Consider the following 14,683-nt stretch of genomic DNA (forward strand, 5'->3'; position numbering starts at 1 on the left):
GGCTCTTATCAGGATTAAGTCACGACAGCCAGGGAGCAACGTGTGGATTTAATCACGTCTTTGATGTCACATGCGTGCTTGTCTGCAAAAACACACCGAGCGAGCTTTCCGGTTTCTGCCTCTCCCTTTTTGAAAGATTGTAAATGTAAGAGAAAATGAAGAAAAGGAAATGGCACTCCTTTCAATTCCCCGCTGTTCCCTCCACTGGTTTGTGTTCGGTCGGGATAAAAACACATTTCTCTGAGCGGCCGAGTTGGATTTGGAGCTCCTGCCAGTCTGTCACGGCTGCCAGCTCAAAGACACGTATCAGCTCCGAGCGTGCGGGCGTACGATTTTTTCAAACCAACTTGAGAGTAAAACGCACATTAAGAAAATCAAAGTCACGCGTCTGCAAAAGTAGATGAAGCAAAGGAGAATCTATGGCAGCGATTAATGTCGAGAAAGACGGAAAGAGAGCGCAGAGAGACCCGGTTTGGGAGTTTTGTGATGCGCGCACGTAGCGTACACATACACACACATTTCACGATGCCTGTGTGTTTTATACTAACTAACCAATGCTAACAAAAGCGAAAAGATGATGCTGACAGTATCATGACAGAGAAGAAAGTTTATAGAATCTCCTCTCTTCTGTTGAAGTCAGAGTCACAACAGCATAAACTGTTGAGCAAAGCGCCCATGATGACGATTTCCGTGATGCAGAGTGACTCAGCGATGACGGTCGGAGTATTGCAGCGTTTTTTTTTTTGTTTTTTTTTTAAAGCTTTTGGCATCCAAGCAACTCGAAAAATGCAAGACAAGAAGTTAGTGCAAATCTAAATTTAAATCTGTGTCTTATTACCTTGTGCATGTTTATTTATGCTGCCTACGACGGGTTGACTATGCTTCATCGTGGTGCAGTGGTCAGCACTTTCACCTCGCTGCAAGAATTCACAATATCTTTTAGAATTCTTTGCCTCAGCGTTGGCGCTGTGATAAACACGGCCACTTATCCAGGGTGTAGTAGTCCCGCCTTCGCTCCAAGACAGCTGGCAGACGCTGCAGCACCCTGGGACCCTGAGGGCAGGAGAGGAGGTGGATAGACAACAGATGGATGGATGGATGGATGGATGGATGAGTATATGGTAGCAAATGTCCAAAAATTGGAATATACTGAAAATCATCTGTTAGAGCAGAGATTCTTAATGTGGGCGCTGTGACAGCTGGCCAGGGGTGCTGCGAAATAATCAGATAAGGACTGGAATTTTCCAATTCCACTTATAAAATATATTATTTAGACAATGAAGGTATTAAGAGACTTAACAAAATCTAAATGAAAAATGGAAGAACGGATCCATTGTGCGAGCCAACAACCAGTGTGTTAGACTGACACATTGTACATACTGTCTCAATGCAATGCACTTCCATGGTGCAACAGTTGCTCAGTGTGCGGGACCAAATCCTGCACTACTATTTGCAGCTTATTGATAGCGCAGTCGGTTTTATTCTGCACACTTTGTCTTCTGCTTCTTCTGCCGTTCACTTTGCGAACAGCTGTTAAAGGCGGCACGGAGAGCGTACGCTTACGTGCTAAGAGTAGCGAGGAGGGTAACGTTATCACACCGCTTCCACACTGCAGCACCGCCACAGCATTTGTTGAGTGTGTGAATAGTGTTGCCAACTTTCATTAAGAAGAATAAAGGAGGCCTCCTGCTGTGTTCGGGACCATGACTATCACAGGCCAATGGCTCACCAGCAGTGGTAAATCACAACTTAAAATAGGGTTTCAAAAAATGATATGGTTCACATAGCTTGAACTGCTTTGGGACCAAAAAGGCATTAGAAATAAGATGAATGTTTAGCAGGCTTTTACAAAGCCCGCTAAAGCGGAAAAGAACAAGCAATCCCAATTCGCAGCCTACTCTACGCGAGCTATGCATCCAGTACGCAGTTGTTGTGAATGGGTTGCGCAACGGGTATTGACTGCAGCTACGTAGATTACGGTTTTGAATGCAAACTCTATGGACACGAACGTGAGTTTGCGTCGAAAATAAATTTACCTTCAAGACAACTCAGAAACACGGGACCCCCGTCTGGATGCAAAACAGGACGCACCATTTCATTGTCAAATATGGGACAGTTCTGTGTTTTAAGGGATGGTTGGCAACTCTATGTGTGAAGTTCCTGAGCGTGAGGTGTGTCGTACGGAAGTCTGCAGTCGGCCTCTGGAATTGCCTGGAGGCAGACAGGTGTAGCTCGCCACATCGTTTGAGCACCGCTGGTGCACACACTGTTCCAGAATATTCCTCATACATGTGTGTGTGTGTGTGTGTGTGTGTGTGTGTGTGTGTGTGTGTGTGTGTGAGTGTGTGTGTGCGTGTGTGTGTATTTAATCCCATGACTGCAACTTCCGTGCCATAAAAAAGTCGCAGTTTGTTAGACAACTGATTTATGGCGTAAATGTCACACATCAGCCGTGCAAGCATGTCGCTAAGCTGATCTCAGGCTTTGGCTCAACAGGATTTAGGTTTCAGAGGGTCCCGTGTCATTAGCGGCCCGCGCTGACATTCTCGCTGGCCTTTGGTTTCTTCCACTGCCGCGCCGATGATGGCTTTCCTCGTATTTCCACGACACCGCAGTTGTGCGTTTGATCCTCCTAGCCGCCCTGACATTTCTTTGGCCGCGCCTCCTCTCCCGCTCCTTAATGCCAGCCTCACGTAAGCAGGAATGTAAAGCGGAGACGGCCGCCCGTTTATCAGCCGTCGCAGCCGTGGAACATTTCTCCACCGTTTGATGTCCCCCCCGCCTCCTCCCGCCTCTGCGTCTCCGTTTCCATTTGCTCCGAACCCCAGTTGCGACTGTCCACCTCCAGCAGCAGCGTCCTGTGGAAAATTGTCCTCACAGATGAGCAGCGGCCGGGTTGAATCACTTGGCCTCCCCGTGAGCTGGCAAAAAAAGGATTAGTATCCTTTATAATTTTGAGTTTGTTTTCAAGGACTTTGATTCTTCAGGCCTTCTGTCACGATTTCTTTTTACTTTCACATTTTCGGATAGCTGAGGGCTCCACGTAATTGAGTGCTTAGATGTTAGATTCACAGTAACCCTTCACCCACAGCCTTTTGGTGCTTGTCAGGATATTAACACGTATCTCTCTCTCGCTCTCTCTCTCTCTCTCTTTCTCTCTCTCTCTCTCTCTCACTCACTCTCTCACCTGCTATGTGTGTGTGCGTGCACGTGTGAAATAAGTCTTTACTTGTGCTTCTGGGTTCAAAGATAAAACTGCTCCTTTTTTTTTGTCCAAAACATGTGCAACAAACCTTTCATACCCTAAGACTAAGAATTTGATGAGTTATTGCTCTGTAATATCTCCACTGTGTGTGTGTGTGTGTGTGTGTGTGTGTGTGTGTGTGTGCGCGCACGTGCGTGCGTGACTTTGTGTTTGAGAGCAGCAGATATGATGAATTGGCTATAGAGGATATAATGTGTATGCTAATGTGATCTTCTTATGTCTTCATCTCTATTACAGAGCACGACAAGCACCGACTATGCAAAAGTACTGAATACATGAATCTTCACTTCAAAGTCAAATGGTTCCACAATGAGTACGTCCGTGACCTGCCGGCGTTTAAGGGTGTTTCACCAGAGTATTCGCTGTGAGTGTCCTTTCTTTATTTTTGCACCTTTTGTAACACCATGTAAAAAATATATATTTACAAGACAGGAATGTTTTGAACAGAGTTTAAAGGGATAGTACAGCCACAGTCAACAACCAGTGACACAAAAATCCAATTACTTTAACTTAAACAGAAAAAAAGCATACAGATTCTGTGGGTTTAAAATTGGGACTTATTAAAAATATCTACTTTTGCCTCCTTACCTTGTTTTATGTTTGTCCATGGTGTGGAATTCTCCCTGTGAATCTCCACAATGGTTGCATGCGTTAGAAAAAGCACATATGTGCCTTCACTTGCACAGTTGGTGAAGTTGCCTACACTTCACCATGCATTACAAAATGCCTCTAGACTTAATCTGCAGCTGCGTCAGTCATGGCTGAGCTTTAATCTAACTGAAACACATACACTGCTAGTCAAACGTTTGGACACAGTATCTAATGCGACGTTTTTTTCTTCATCTTTCGTACTTTGTACATTGTAGATACATGCTGAAGACCTCAAAAATATCAGCAAGACACAGTACATGTAATTATGCAGCAAAGTCATTAAATAACTTGAAATATGCTTTTAATGAAAGGTGGCTATTTTGAAGAATTTAAATATAAAACACTTCCTAATGGAAAGTCAGTGCACATTGGTGCACATGACGAGATGGTTCTCAAATCCCTGCAGGCAATTTGGACTCACCAGTCCAACCAGAGATGATTCGACAGATTTCTGGAAAAAAAAAAAAAAAACGAAAAAAAAAAACCTGTCAGCGGCCAGCCTGTTGTGTGTCCCTCCTCCCTTTCCAGCGCGCCTACATAATCCTGAGCGGCTGAGCGGGAACGGCGGCCGTTAAAGGCGCGCGCAGGGCGACCGCTGTGCGGCCGTCCTGCAGATCCATCAGATTAATGGCTCCAGCTCTGCCTCCCTCTCACCGACACTGTCACTCACACGTATCATCTCCGCCACGATGGATTGCTGCACAGCCGTAGACAGCGCACAGACACCAGCGCTTTCACACACACACACACACACACACACACACACACACACACACACACACACACACACACACACACTTTCTCTCGCCCCTGCCTGCCTGTCTGTCTCTCCTATCTCTCCCCGGCTGTAGCCACGCCCACCTTATTTATTGGCTCCCTGCAGCAGATGCCCTCAGCTCGGGCACAATGGCATGTTTTGTTTTTGTTCCTGTTTTTTTTGGTTGTTTTTTATTTCGTCAGCATCCGCTGCTGTGAGGACAAACCCGTGTGTTTTGTTAAACGAGGCAGACGGAAGCAAACACGGGAGTGTCTTACTGTAGATCCAATCGACCGTGTCCTTTACTGTCCTCTGTGGAAGCTTTCGCGGTGGCCTAAATTTGCTGTTTGAAATGCAGCGCCGGCCAAAATCTCGGCATCTATTTGAGGGTATAGCATTTAAAGCCATGCATCAAGTAAGCAAACCTCTGTGTCACTGAAACCACCGTGGCTAAATTGTGTTTCAGTGCAAATGTCGCCACTGCTTTCCGACAGATAATGTGCAACAGCAGTCAAAACTGCTTTACATCTGTGATGCGACTGCTCAGCGCTGCAATGTTCTTCATCTCTAAGGTGGTTCGAGCCCTTTGTCATCCAGTGGCTGGATGAGAACGAAGACGTTGCCATGGATTTCCTGAACGGGGCCCTGGAGAGGGACAAAAAAGACGGGGTGAGTACTTCGGTTTTAGCTTTACATTTCATCAGATTTTTTTTTTTTCCATTACTCTCAGCGTGAACGCAATGTACGGAAGAGGAGAAGGGCCACAAGAAGAGAAAAAAAATCAAGACAGAATTCAGTCAGCAATTTAGACAGCAGTCGTCACACTCGTAAGGTGTAAAAATCAGATTTTGAACGCAGAAAAGATCGTACCATGTCTCTGTGAGGTCTTTTCCAAGACAGCGAACCAGTGAAGGAAAAATAGCAGCCTGCAGCAAAACAAGAGAAGCCCTGCGTTCCACGATTGGCTTTAGGCTACGGGAATCTGCTTCCCTGTTTCTACCTGGTGAAGTTGTTGTGCTGCTGCAACCATCACCGACTCTCTATAAAGGAAGGCAGAGGGAGCTGCTAAAAATGGCACGAAAGAGACTCATTGGGCATAGCTACTCGGCAGTAGTATCAGACAAGACGCGGGTCAAACTATATTCTGTAAATTCTTTGTACAAATATGCATTGAACAAATCCCTACAAAAAGCCATTTTCAGACGGGAGCTACTGAAAGGTCACGCACATGATATGAGTTGCTGAAAACGGAACCGTTCTCACTGTGAACTGCCATTGTATGAACAGTCGGAAACGCTGGAGTTGTTGTCCGGGGACAGAACACGTTCGTTCATCTCAACTGAGCAGAGAAGCAGTGAGCAAAAAAAACACCAGCAGACAAACGAGACGACAAAGATGACCCGCCAGACCACCTCAGATTGAACCATTTTCACACAACGTTGTATCTCTGTTCATGGTTGTTATTGCATAATCAGCAGTGCAAGTTCGTAGTTTGTCCTGTGATCTTAAATGCGTCCAAGTGTTGCAGTCACGCACGCTAGGGAAGTCCGGGTTGAGACTGCTGTGATTGGCTGCAGCCACTCAGACAGCACCACTGTCATGTGGAAGAGAGGCCGAACCCCAACAAATATGTTTAGTTTGATGAAAACTTGCTCAACGCATTTCCTCGTGTAACTTTTAACAATTTATGATGTGATACTGATTTTGGTTCTTCAGACGTCTGAGCCGACACTGAGACAGGGTGAGAACTGAAGAACAAAGACTTGTTTTATGTCTCTGATAAAGTTTCTCCATCACCCCACGCTTTGATCACTCTGATGAGAATCTCTTTATGGAGCCTCCTTTATTTCAGCAAAGCTTAAAAAGCCACATTCTGTCGAGGCCATTAGCGGTTTGCTTCATGTTGCTCTGTCCACACTGGGAATACCGCATCTGCTTTCTCTAGTTAATTTGTTTGGCATGCTAGTTGAAGACACGGTCCCAGTTGAATCGTTTATTGTTGCTCCGGTAAGCCCTTTATGTTTCTTTTTTTACGTCTGCCTCTTTTCAACGTTACTTCCCTTCCACAGTTTCAGCAAACGTCGGAGCATGCCCTCTTCTCCTGCTCCGTGGTGGATGTGTTCACTCAACTAAACCAGAGTTTTGAGATCATCAAGAAGTTGGAGTGTCCAAACCCACAGGCCTTGGCTCACTTTATGTGCCGCTTTGCAAAGGTCAGAGTGCTTATGATTGCATGCTGCCGCTGATTATGACGTACTTTTCTCAGCAGGAGCAAGAAAATCGATAAGGACGCCGCCGACTAAATGTTAAACTTTGACTTTTTCCTTTCGCAGACTATCAACAAAGTTCTCCTGCAGTATGCTGCAATCATATCTAAGGAGTTCCCGTTGCATCTGAGTAAGGAGAATGTGGTAAGTACCCAAGCAAGCGCTGCGAATGCTAATGACAAAGGTCATATTTGGTCTCAGCGGAGATACATTGAGTGGGACGAAGATGTTTCCATAATGATGGCGTCTCGGGACATTTGCATAGAATCTAAGCAGAGAAGTTTCTTTTTGCAGTCTGGTCTTATCATACGTCCGCAATGCACTTAACAGTGTCGCTATTAAATGAACTGCAATTATTCATCTCACGGCCAATGGCCTCTCCAAAGGACAGAAAGAAAAAAAAAAAAATCATTGCTATTTTCTGGTCTCTCCGTCCATTGTTTAATGTGACGGCTGATTAAACGCAGAGCCTTGTGAGCATCCTCATTATCCACACTGACGTCGTGAGAGAGAGCACAGAGGGTCGGAGGCAGAGGAGGCAGATGTTCCCTTCCATTGTTGACAGGCTCATTACATCTGACCCAGTGGAAACATGAAATGTCCCTCCTCTCAGGAAATAGAAGCGCACTGGTCAGAACTCTCCACATTCCATCCTAACCGAGGCAGCGTATAGTGTATTTGCTTATTATCGCAGGATTAAAAATGAAAAAAATAAGGTTTAATATTCTTTGCAGTCAAGGTCATTATTCCAAGGTATAACTGCGGGTCGGTGGGGAAAATACATTACATTACAATTGTAATGAGAGAATTTCATTTACACCGTAGGAGGCAAATCAAATCAATCCTCATGTTCATCTTCGGACCCTTTGGGAAATCCAGAGATCAGATCCGTCTCACCCAGAGCGCCTGCTCTTCAGAAAGATGTCCAGGCAAAATGGACACGTGGATTGATTTCATCTGTAGATAAACTTTTGCGCTTACATGGCGCTGCCCCACCGCTGGACGCCACAGATCGATAAATACACAACCGTGAAGAATCGGCGACAGAGAGATCAGCCGCCCCTCGCGCGCTACCTCGAGGATGATGGCTCTACCCAGCGAGCGCGTCGCCGCTCCATTTTTCCTCCTGTTTTGAAAATCTAATCACCACTGCACAGATCTGTTCATAAATCTGATTCTCAGCAAGCCATTACGTCCCGCCGCAGTGACAATATTGACTGCAATGTGAATCCAGCGGCGATGATCATCCTTCTCCCGCGGCAACGCCGAGCGATCAGTTTACTCCTGCTTATTACCAACATTGTGCGTTTTTGAGAGCGTGGTGTAAATAAGCCCCTCCTCCCCCTCCCTTTTTTTCCCTTCACGAAACATGTGACAGAGTTAAAAACTCTGCAGATTTACTCACTGCGGGCCGCAAATAGCAGCTTGAGTGATGTCCGTAATCTGTTAAACTTGTTGCGGCGCTGGGAATCAATAATGGCCGACACATCCAGTGTGCGCTCTCCCTCGTCTAGTGTGTTGCATTTCCCCTCTGACTGCCGACGCTGCGCAGAAGCTCTCCATCTTTGCAGATGATGTACCGGGGTGAAAAAAAAAATATATATACATATATACAATCACTTTTTATCACCATCCTCGCTCATTTGATGTTCGTGCAACATGCTTTCGAGCAAACGCATCATTTTTCATTCCAGCTGGCAGTCGACTGTCACAGGTGTCGGTAAGCTACTGAGCGACAAGACCATTACCTGTGTTATAGTTTAGAGCTGGATCAGTGTGAAATGGAACAAAAAATATGCATGGGTCTGAGCAGCTCCTTGCATATTTACATGCAATACATCCATTATTAATGTACATCCATTTTTTAATTTGTTTGAACTCATTGAGATGAGATCCGTTTCCACAACACAATACAGATACGGAAACAAAACGTTTTCACACACCAAGTTGTAGTGCATCAACACGGGCCAAAGTGCATTGAAGCTTTAACGTAAATCCATCAACTGTTCACAATGCGCAAAAAGAGCAGCAGAAAAAATAGACTATAAAATACTCTGGTGTAAAATTGACACAAAATGCCCAGAATGAACAAATGTGGGTGATGAAGACGAGACCTTCGCTAGGCCATTCTAGGATGAGAGCGGCAGAATAATGGAAGGGACTAACATATGCAAGACATCCTGTGAGCTTGCACCATAATTCCTTTGCAAACACACGTGTTGCAGATGGAATCTTGCTGATGAGGGAAAACGGACCTGCAGTGCAGGACACTCAGCCCACCAGTCTCATAGCAACTCATTGTTTGACGTTACATCATGTTCCAAGGCCTCAAGGCCATCATAGAAATGTGTGCGTTTCTGTCTCATGTAGAATTCCCCCTCGGCGCCGGATGCTACTGAGTCTTCCATAAGCTGTATATGGTGCATGGTATGTGTACGTAACAAATCGATGTACTTACGGCATTATAACTGTTTTCTTCCTCCAGCCCTGCATCATCCTCAACAACATCCAGCAGCTTCGAGTCCAACTGGAGAAAATGTTTGAGTCCATGGGTGGCAAACAGGTTTGTTCCCGCCCCAGTGTGTGTCTCCCCGACTTCCTGTCACCTTCACCTTCACGTTTGTCTTCTCGATCAATGCTTGTACCTGTGTTAGACAATTTGTCACCGCATTTCTAATTTTGTTGGGCGGGCGGGGGAGTGTGGTGTTAAATCAAACACATCAAACGCATCGACACATCACCGGACTCGGACTCACTTCCGCCGTCTGTACTGTACCAAACCCAACTGGCAAGCACTAACTGCATCTTTCCAACTTGCACCTCGACTACACTTCCCGTACAGCTTTGACAGAGCCGGACCTCGAAAAACCCCTTTTTGCGTGTAGCACATTTGCCCCTCCCCCCGCCCCCCAAACACTGAGTTAAAACCTTCGTGTCTGTCTGTTGGTTTTGAAACAGTCCAAACTTTTCACCCTCCCCTGTCGACGTGTCTTGTCAGTGTGACCTGAGAAGAGGCGGCCTCGGCTTCCTTTTTACCACTTTCGTGCACGCTTCTCTCCGGTATCTAACACCTGTCTTGCCTTTGCGTTCTGTCTCCTTGTCGTTGTGTCTTCTGTTCTTCCCCCCCCGTCCCCGTTTCCTTTCTGTACTCTCTCTGTCTGTCTCCAGGAGGAGGGGGTTGTGTCCTTCTGTAAGGTGTGTGCAAATAGGAGCCGTTCTTTCTTTCTTTCTTTCTTTTTTTTCTCCCCCCCGTCATCCTCCCCACTGATTACAGCAAACCCCTCCCCAGCCCGTCTCCGCCACACACGCTTCCCACGCCACCCCTCACGCCCTCATGCTCGGCAGCATGTGCCACTGAGCGTACTGAACCTGAGCTACTCATCAGCCCTTCGGCCAGGCTGCTCATTTCCCACACTTTGGGTACTGGGAATTGCTTAACCCACCAGATCCCATCTTTTATATCCATGGCCTTCTTTTTTGGTTTGTTTTCCCTCTTTATACCCAGTCAGAGGCTTGCAATAAAGCGTTTCATTTGGTTTGAATCACCTCGACTGTTTCCCCCAGGCTGCAGCTGCACAACACCTCCCCCTCTCCACCCAAGCTGTGTTAAGCAGGCTTCTGGAACACTTGCAAATATCTCCAGCTGTGTCCTCAGCTGAGGCGCTTCAACCTCCCCGCCAGCCTGTATCACCTCCAGGCCAGTGTTACCCCCCCAAAATAATGGCACCTGAGGTCTTTATACATCTTGCCAGAAAGTGAAATAATGAATTTTCATTACTGAGTAAATCTTTAAGAGTGTTTAAGGTAATTTCTTTTCATCACTAATTGGCGAGCGAAGGTGTATTTCAGGTGAAGGTTTTCCATTAGTTCCCTCTGTGCAAAGCATTGTATCCGTTATTAAATGGGCTCCTATCAGCAATTAACTCCCGGAGAGCTAAAGTAATTAGTGAGGGCTGTTATCAAAGCATTAGCAGTCACAGAGATTAGCCATAATCATTTACATTTATGGAATCATCATGGACTGACTCCCCAGATTGTATCAGTTTATTTGGGATGTCGGGCTTGTTATTGTGTTTTTTTTTCTCTCTCTCTCTTAGTATTCAAATGGAGATTTATCTTTTTTAAACTAGTATTTACTCATCTGTGTTTGGACAAAAAGCTTTTCAAACTAAGAGCCTGGCAGTGAGGAGATTTTGCTGCCCACTGCCAGCTGGACTTGTGTCAAGAGGCTGTCAGTCAGAGCTGGTAAACTGTGGATGTTTGTCTGGGCCCAGTAAAACTGGCAACCAGAGACTGGTCACAACTACTCTGCAGTCATAGCTAATAGCCTAATTTTTTTCCATTTCAAGGCAACACACACAAAAGAATTGACTCCCATTTGAGATGATGGATGCTTGATGCTTTTAAAACACAAGGCCGGCTCGCTGTGCCAGTCCAAAACACCGAACAAACACAGGCAAAAAAAAAAACCTTCTGTGATCACCCTTGGACAGAAGCCTTGCTGGCAGGACTGCAGCCCTCTAGATCTCTCCCAGTCACATATTTGACTCAAGCACGGGGAAGCACACAGAGTTCGAATGGATTCTCTCATGAGGTGACAGGGGTCCTGGTTCATCCTGCAGCCAAGGGAATTTTCTACGCCAGCATTTCCTTTCAAAGAGTGTTCTTGAAAAAACACAGAGGAAAAAAACAAAAATTCCAAATAAGTCATAGATTTCATAGTCTCAGCTCCAGATTAGAGCCGTGGTCTCAAACTTTCCAAAAGGAAACTGATACAAGATCCAGACGCAGAGAGTATTTTCTCTGTCATCACATTGGAAGATCTTATCTTGTGCTCCTACAGTATCAAATTGAAGCTGTGTGGGCAATTTTCTTTGTGACAGAAACATTAAATGGGCTGCAGCTCTTCTTCATGTTGATGCATGGCAATGCGCACACACGTACACACATGCGTATACACACAGAGAGACAGAGACACACACACACACAAATCTACTCTATTCATGACGCAGAGGCATGTGTGTAGAGTTGCGTGCTGGTCAAAGGCACATGGCATCCTGCTGAGCCATCTACCATTAGAACGTGCAAGATAGGCAGCTCCATTACGGAGCTCATGGAGTTTACAAGGCAACGGTCCGTGGCTGCATGTGGTGCGATGCCTGGCCTCACACATCCATCTGCCGGCACTGAGCCGTGTGTGCGCTCCGCCTCCATCCCAAACATCAATATTTGGACGTTTGTACATGTCAAACCTGAAGCATAAGCACTTAGACAAACACTTTCACAGATGCACTCATGCATCGCAGTCACTATAGTCTTACACACAGGCACACACACACACACACGCACAAATATTCATGTCCAGCCATGTGTCTACTCAATACGTGGCCAACACAGCACGGCTGGGGTTTGCTTTTTCCTATCCATGGCTGACTGAATGTGTTGCCTGATTTCCGCTTGCAGTATGAATTTATATAAATAAGAAGCCAACCATTCCCACAGGAATAGTTGGATATCCCTGTAATATCCAACACGTGGTTTCCCCATCCTGATATATTGGATTTGCCTGGAGTGTGTTACTGTAACAGAAGTTTGGCCGTGGATTGCAGAGGAAACATATGACAGTGTGCTAGCTGTAACAGTTTGCTTGCTAGCTAACAGGCTATTTCTCACAAACCGTGCAACGTACCAGTCAAGTCAAGATCTTAAATTAATCCTTGTCTTTATTTTTGTTGTGGTACTTCTCCGTCTGCATATCCTACACACAACTGGCTGGTTAAGCGAAGATAAAATCAGGGTTTCTCCAACGAAAGACGAAAGACATGCACTATTAGCTTTGTGCTAATCTCAAACCCAACTAAGAGAAAGGACAATTGCATTTTATTTATTTTTACTCTATCTTTAACTGTAAGAAGGTAAGATCGTAACATCATTTCCAAATATTTTGCTTGAAGCCTGTGGTTACTGATGGGTGCCATCAACCTTGTGTTCTATCAGGCCATAGATAGCAGTAACAGATCAGGACCACTGATGAGGTATGGTAGCACGACCACAGCTTAGAAAAATAACATGAACTCCTTATACAAAATACAAAACTTTTAAGATTTTAATACAATTTTATCTCAGTATGAGCCACAGCACGCTGCCTCTTGCTTGTCATGCACAGAGCATTCCTTTCTGTAAGACTGGGATTTTGCTTTGCTGACACTTGGTCTCATGACTCGGCAAGCAGTCGTCACTGCGGTGCTCTGAGGTGAGCCTCTCATTGGTATTCCAAACGACGGCCGGCGCAGATGGCAGGCCGAATGTGACAGAGACCACCAGCGAGGCAGGTTACTCCTCTGTGCCTGTCGCGCTCCTCCAACAACCCCCTCACCCCACTACTGTAGTGAAGCAGGCATTCGGCGGTCTAGTCGGTGTGTGAGGCGGCGTCTCGGTGTGTAATGATGTTGTAACAAATCTTTCTTCCGATGACAGCTGGACGCAGAGGCCAGCGATCTGCTGAAGGAGCTGCAGAACAAGCTCAACACGGTGCTGGATGAGCTCAGCGGAGTCTTCGGCTCCAGGTGAGCGTTCGTGAGCATGCGTCGATGTGCATTCAGGTGTTTCAAGGTTACCGTCAACACTCTAATATAAGGCACTGTGCAGCGAGAGCGGTTGCTTACCGCCAGACAAGTTCTCAAAGTACAATTGAGCCTTCGCTGAGCACTGCGCTTAGTGATGAAATTGAAGTACTAAACATTTCAGCTTGAATAAAAGACCCGCGTGCTCTTGACACCTTTATGGTAATCCAGTAGGATTGGCAGCGGTGAGCCAGTGCTTCCTCCAGTCTGCGTGTCTTTCCCTACCTAAAATACATGATGGCATTTCATAGTAAAAGATTTCTTTGTTTTCCATCTCCCAGTTTCAAACCAGTGATCGAGGACTGTGTGAAGCAGATGAACCAGGAGCTGGTGCAGATGAAAGGCTCCGCCAAAGGGAGCAACGCCGCTATGGACGCAGAATCAGTCCTCAGGCCTCTTATGGATCTTCTGGATAAAAAGTGAGTATCTACTGAAAAAGAAACTTCCAGCGTGAAGACATGTTTTGATATGTTTTGATATCTACTACTGGGCTCTCATATATCAAAGACCACCATCAAGAGAGTTTACCCTTGAAGAGCAAACATGCAATATTAAGAGATACTTATTGAAAATTCGTTCAAAATATATGTATATGTATAAGTCTGTGGATACAGCATCTCTATAAAAATAAATAATATGGTCAAAATAATAAAAATGTATGTTTACAGAAAAAGCAGGTCCAGTTCTGAGAAAACTGCCTTATTGCGTCCTTACACTTCAACAGTAACGCAGGACACGGATCTGCTTGTTTTATAGTTCCTTTTGTCAGAAAACAAGACTTAATGTTAAGACTGTTTGCAGTGTGCTTTCTTACATTAGACGCTACTAAATCTTGCACGCTGAGCCTTTAAAATAGTACATGACTCTTCTGAAGAAAGGGGTTCAAATTGGGACAAAAATATCTCTTTTCGTATCGTACAAACCAGTGGTGTATATGCTGTGTTCTCCTGGGTGTTGGGAACTAGTTCAGCTCTGCACCAAAGACTGGACTGTCCAAGTCATTGGCAGCAACCCCAGTAACCAACGTCACATTGGGCCCTGGAAGTCTCACATTTGCTGCGGGCCATCTGGTTAGTATAGTTTAGTTTAAAACAAAAATGAATGGTTCAACTTTAATTTG

The 14,683-nt window shown here is 45.5% G+C and overlaps 1 protein-coding gene across 3 annotated transcripts in view; it reads left to right on the plus strand.

Annotated features, from left to right (window-relative positions):
- The window catches only part of unc13c (unc-13 homolog C (C. elegans)), a 91,155-nt gene that overhangs the window by 62,970 nt on the left and 13,502 nt on the right, over positions 1–14,683 (plus strand). For 2 of the 3 annotated variants that reach the window (XM_076051264.1, XM_076051284.1), the window contains 8 exons: positions 3,503–3,629; positions 5,246–5,342; positions 6,743–6,886; positions 7,007–7,084; positions 9,426–9,503; positions 10,109–10,135; positions 13,418–13,506; positions 13,845–13,982. In XM_076051264.1, the coding sequence (XP_075907379.1) occupies positions 3,503–3,629; positions 5,246–5,342; positions 6,743–6,886; positions 7,007–7,084; positions 9,426–9,503; positions 10,109–10,135; positions 13,418–13,506; positions 13,845–13,982 (778 nt within the window). The remainder of the gene's footprint in view (positions 1–3,502; positions 3,630–5,245; positions 5,343–6,742; positions 6,887–7,006; positions 7,085–9,425; positions 9,504–10,108; positions 10,136–13,417; positions 13,507–13,844; positions 13,983–14,683) is intronic. The other variant, XM_076051274.1, reaches the window with a different exon arrangement.

This window comes from Nelusetta ayraudi, unplaced genomic scaffold (genome assembly GCF_046127955.1).
Source record: "Nelusetta ayraudi isolate G7.1 ecotype Tasmania unplaced genomic scaffold, CSIRO-AGI_Nayr_v1 ptg000005l, whole genome shotgun sequence".
In the NCBI taxonomy this organism is placed as follows: domain Eukaryota; kingdom Metazoa; phylum Chordata; class Actinopteri; order Tetraodontiformes; family Monacanthidae; genus Nelusetta; species Nelusetta ayraudi.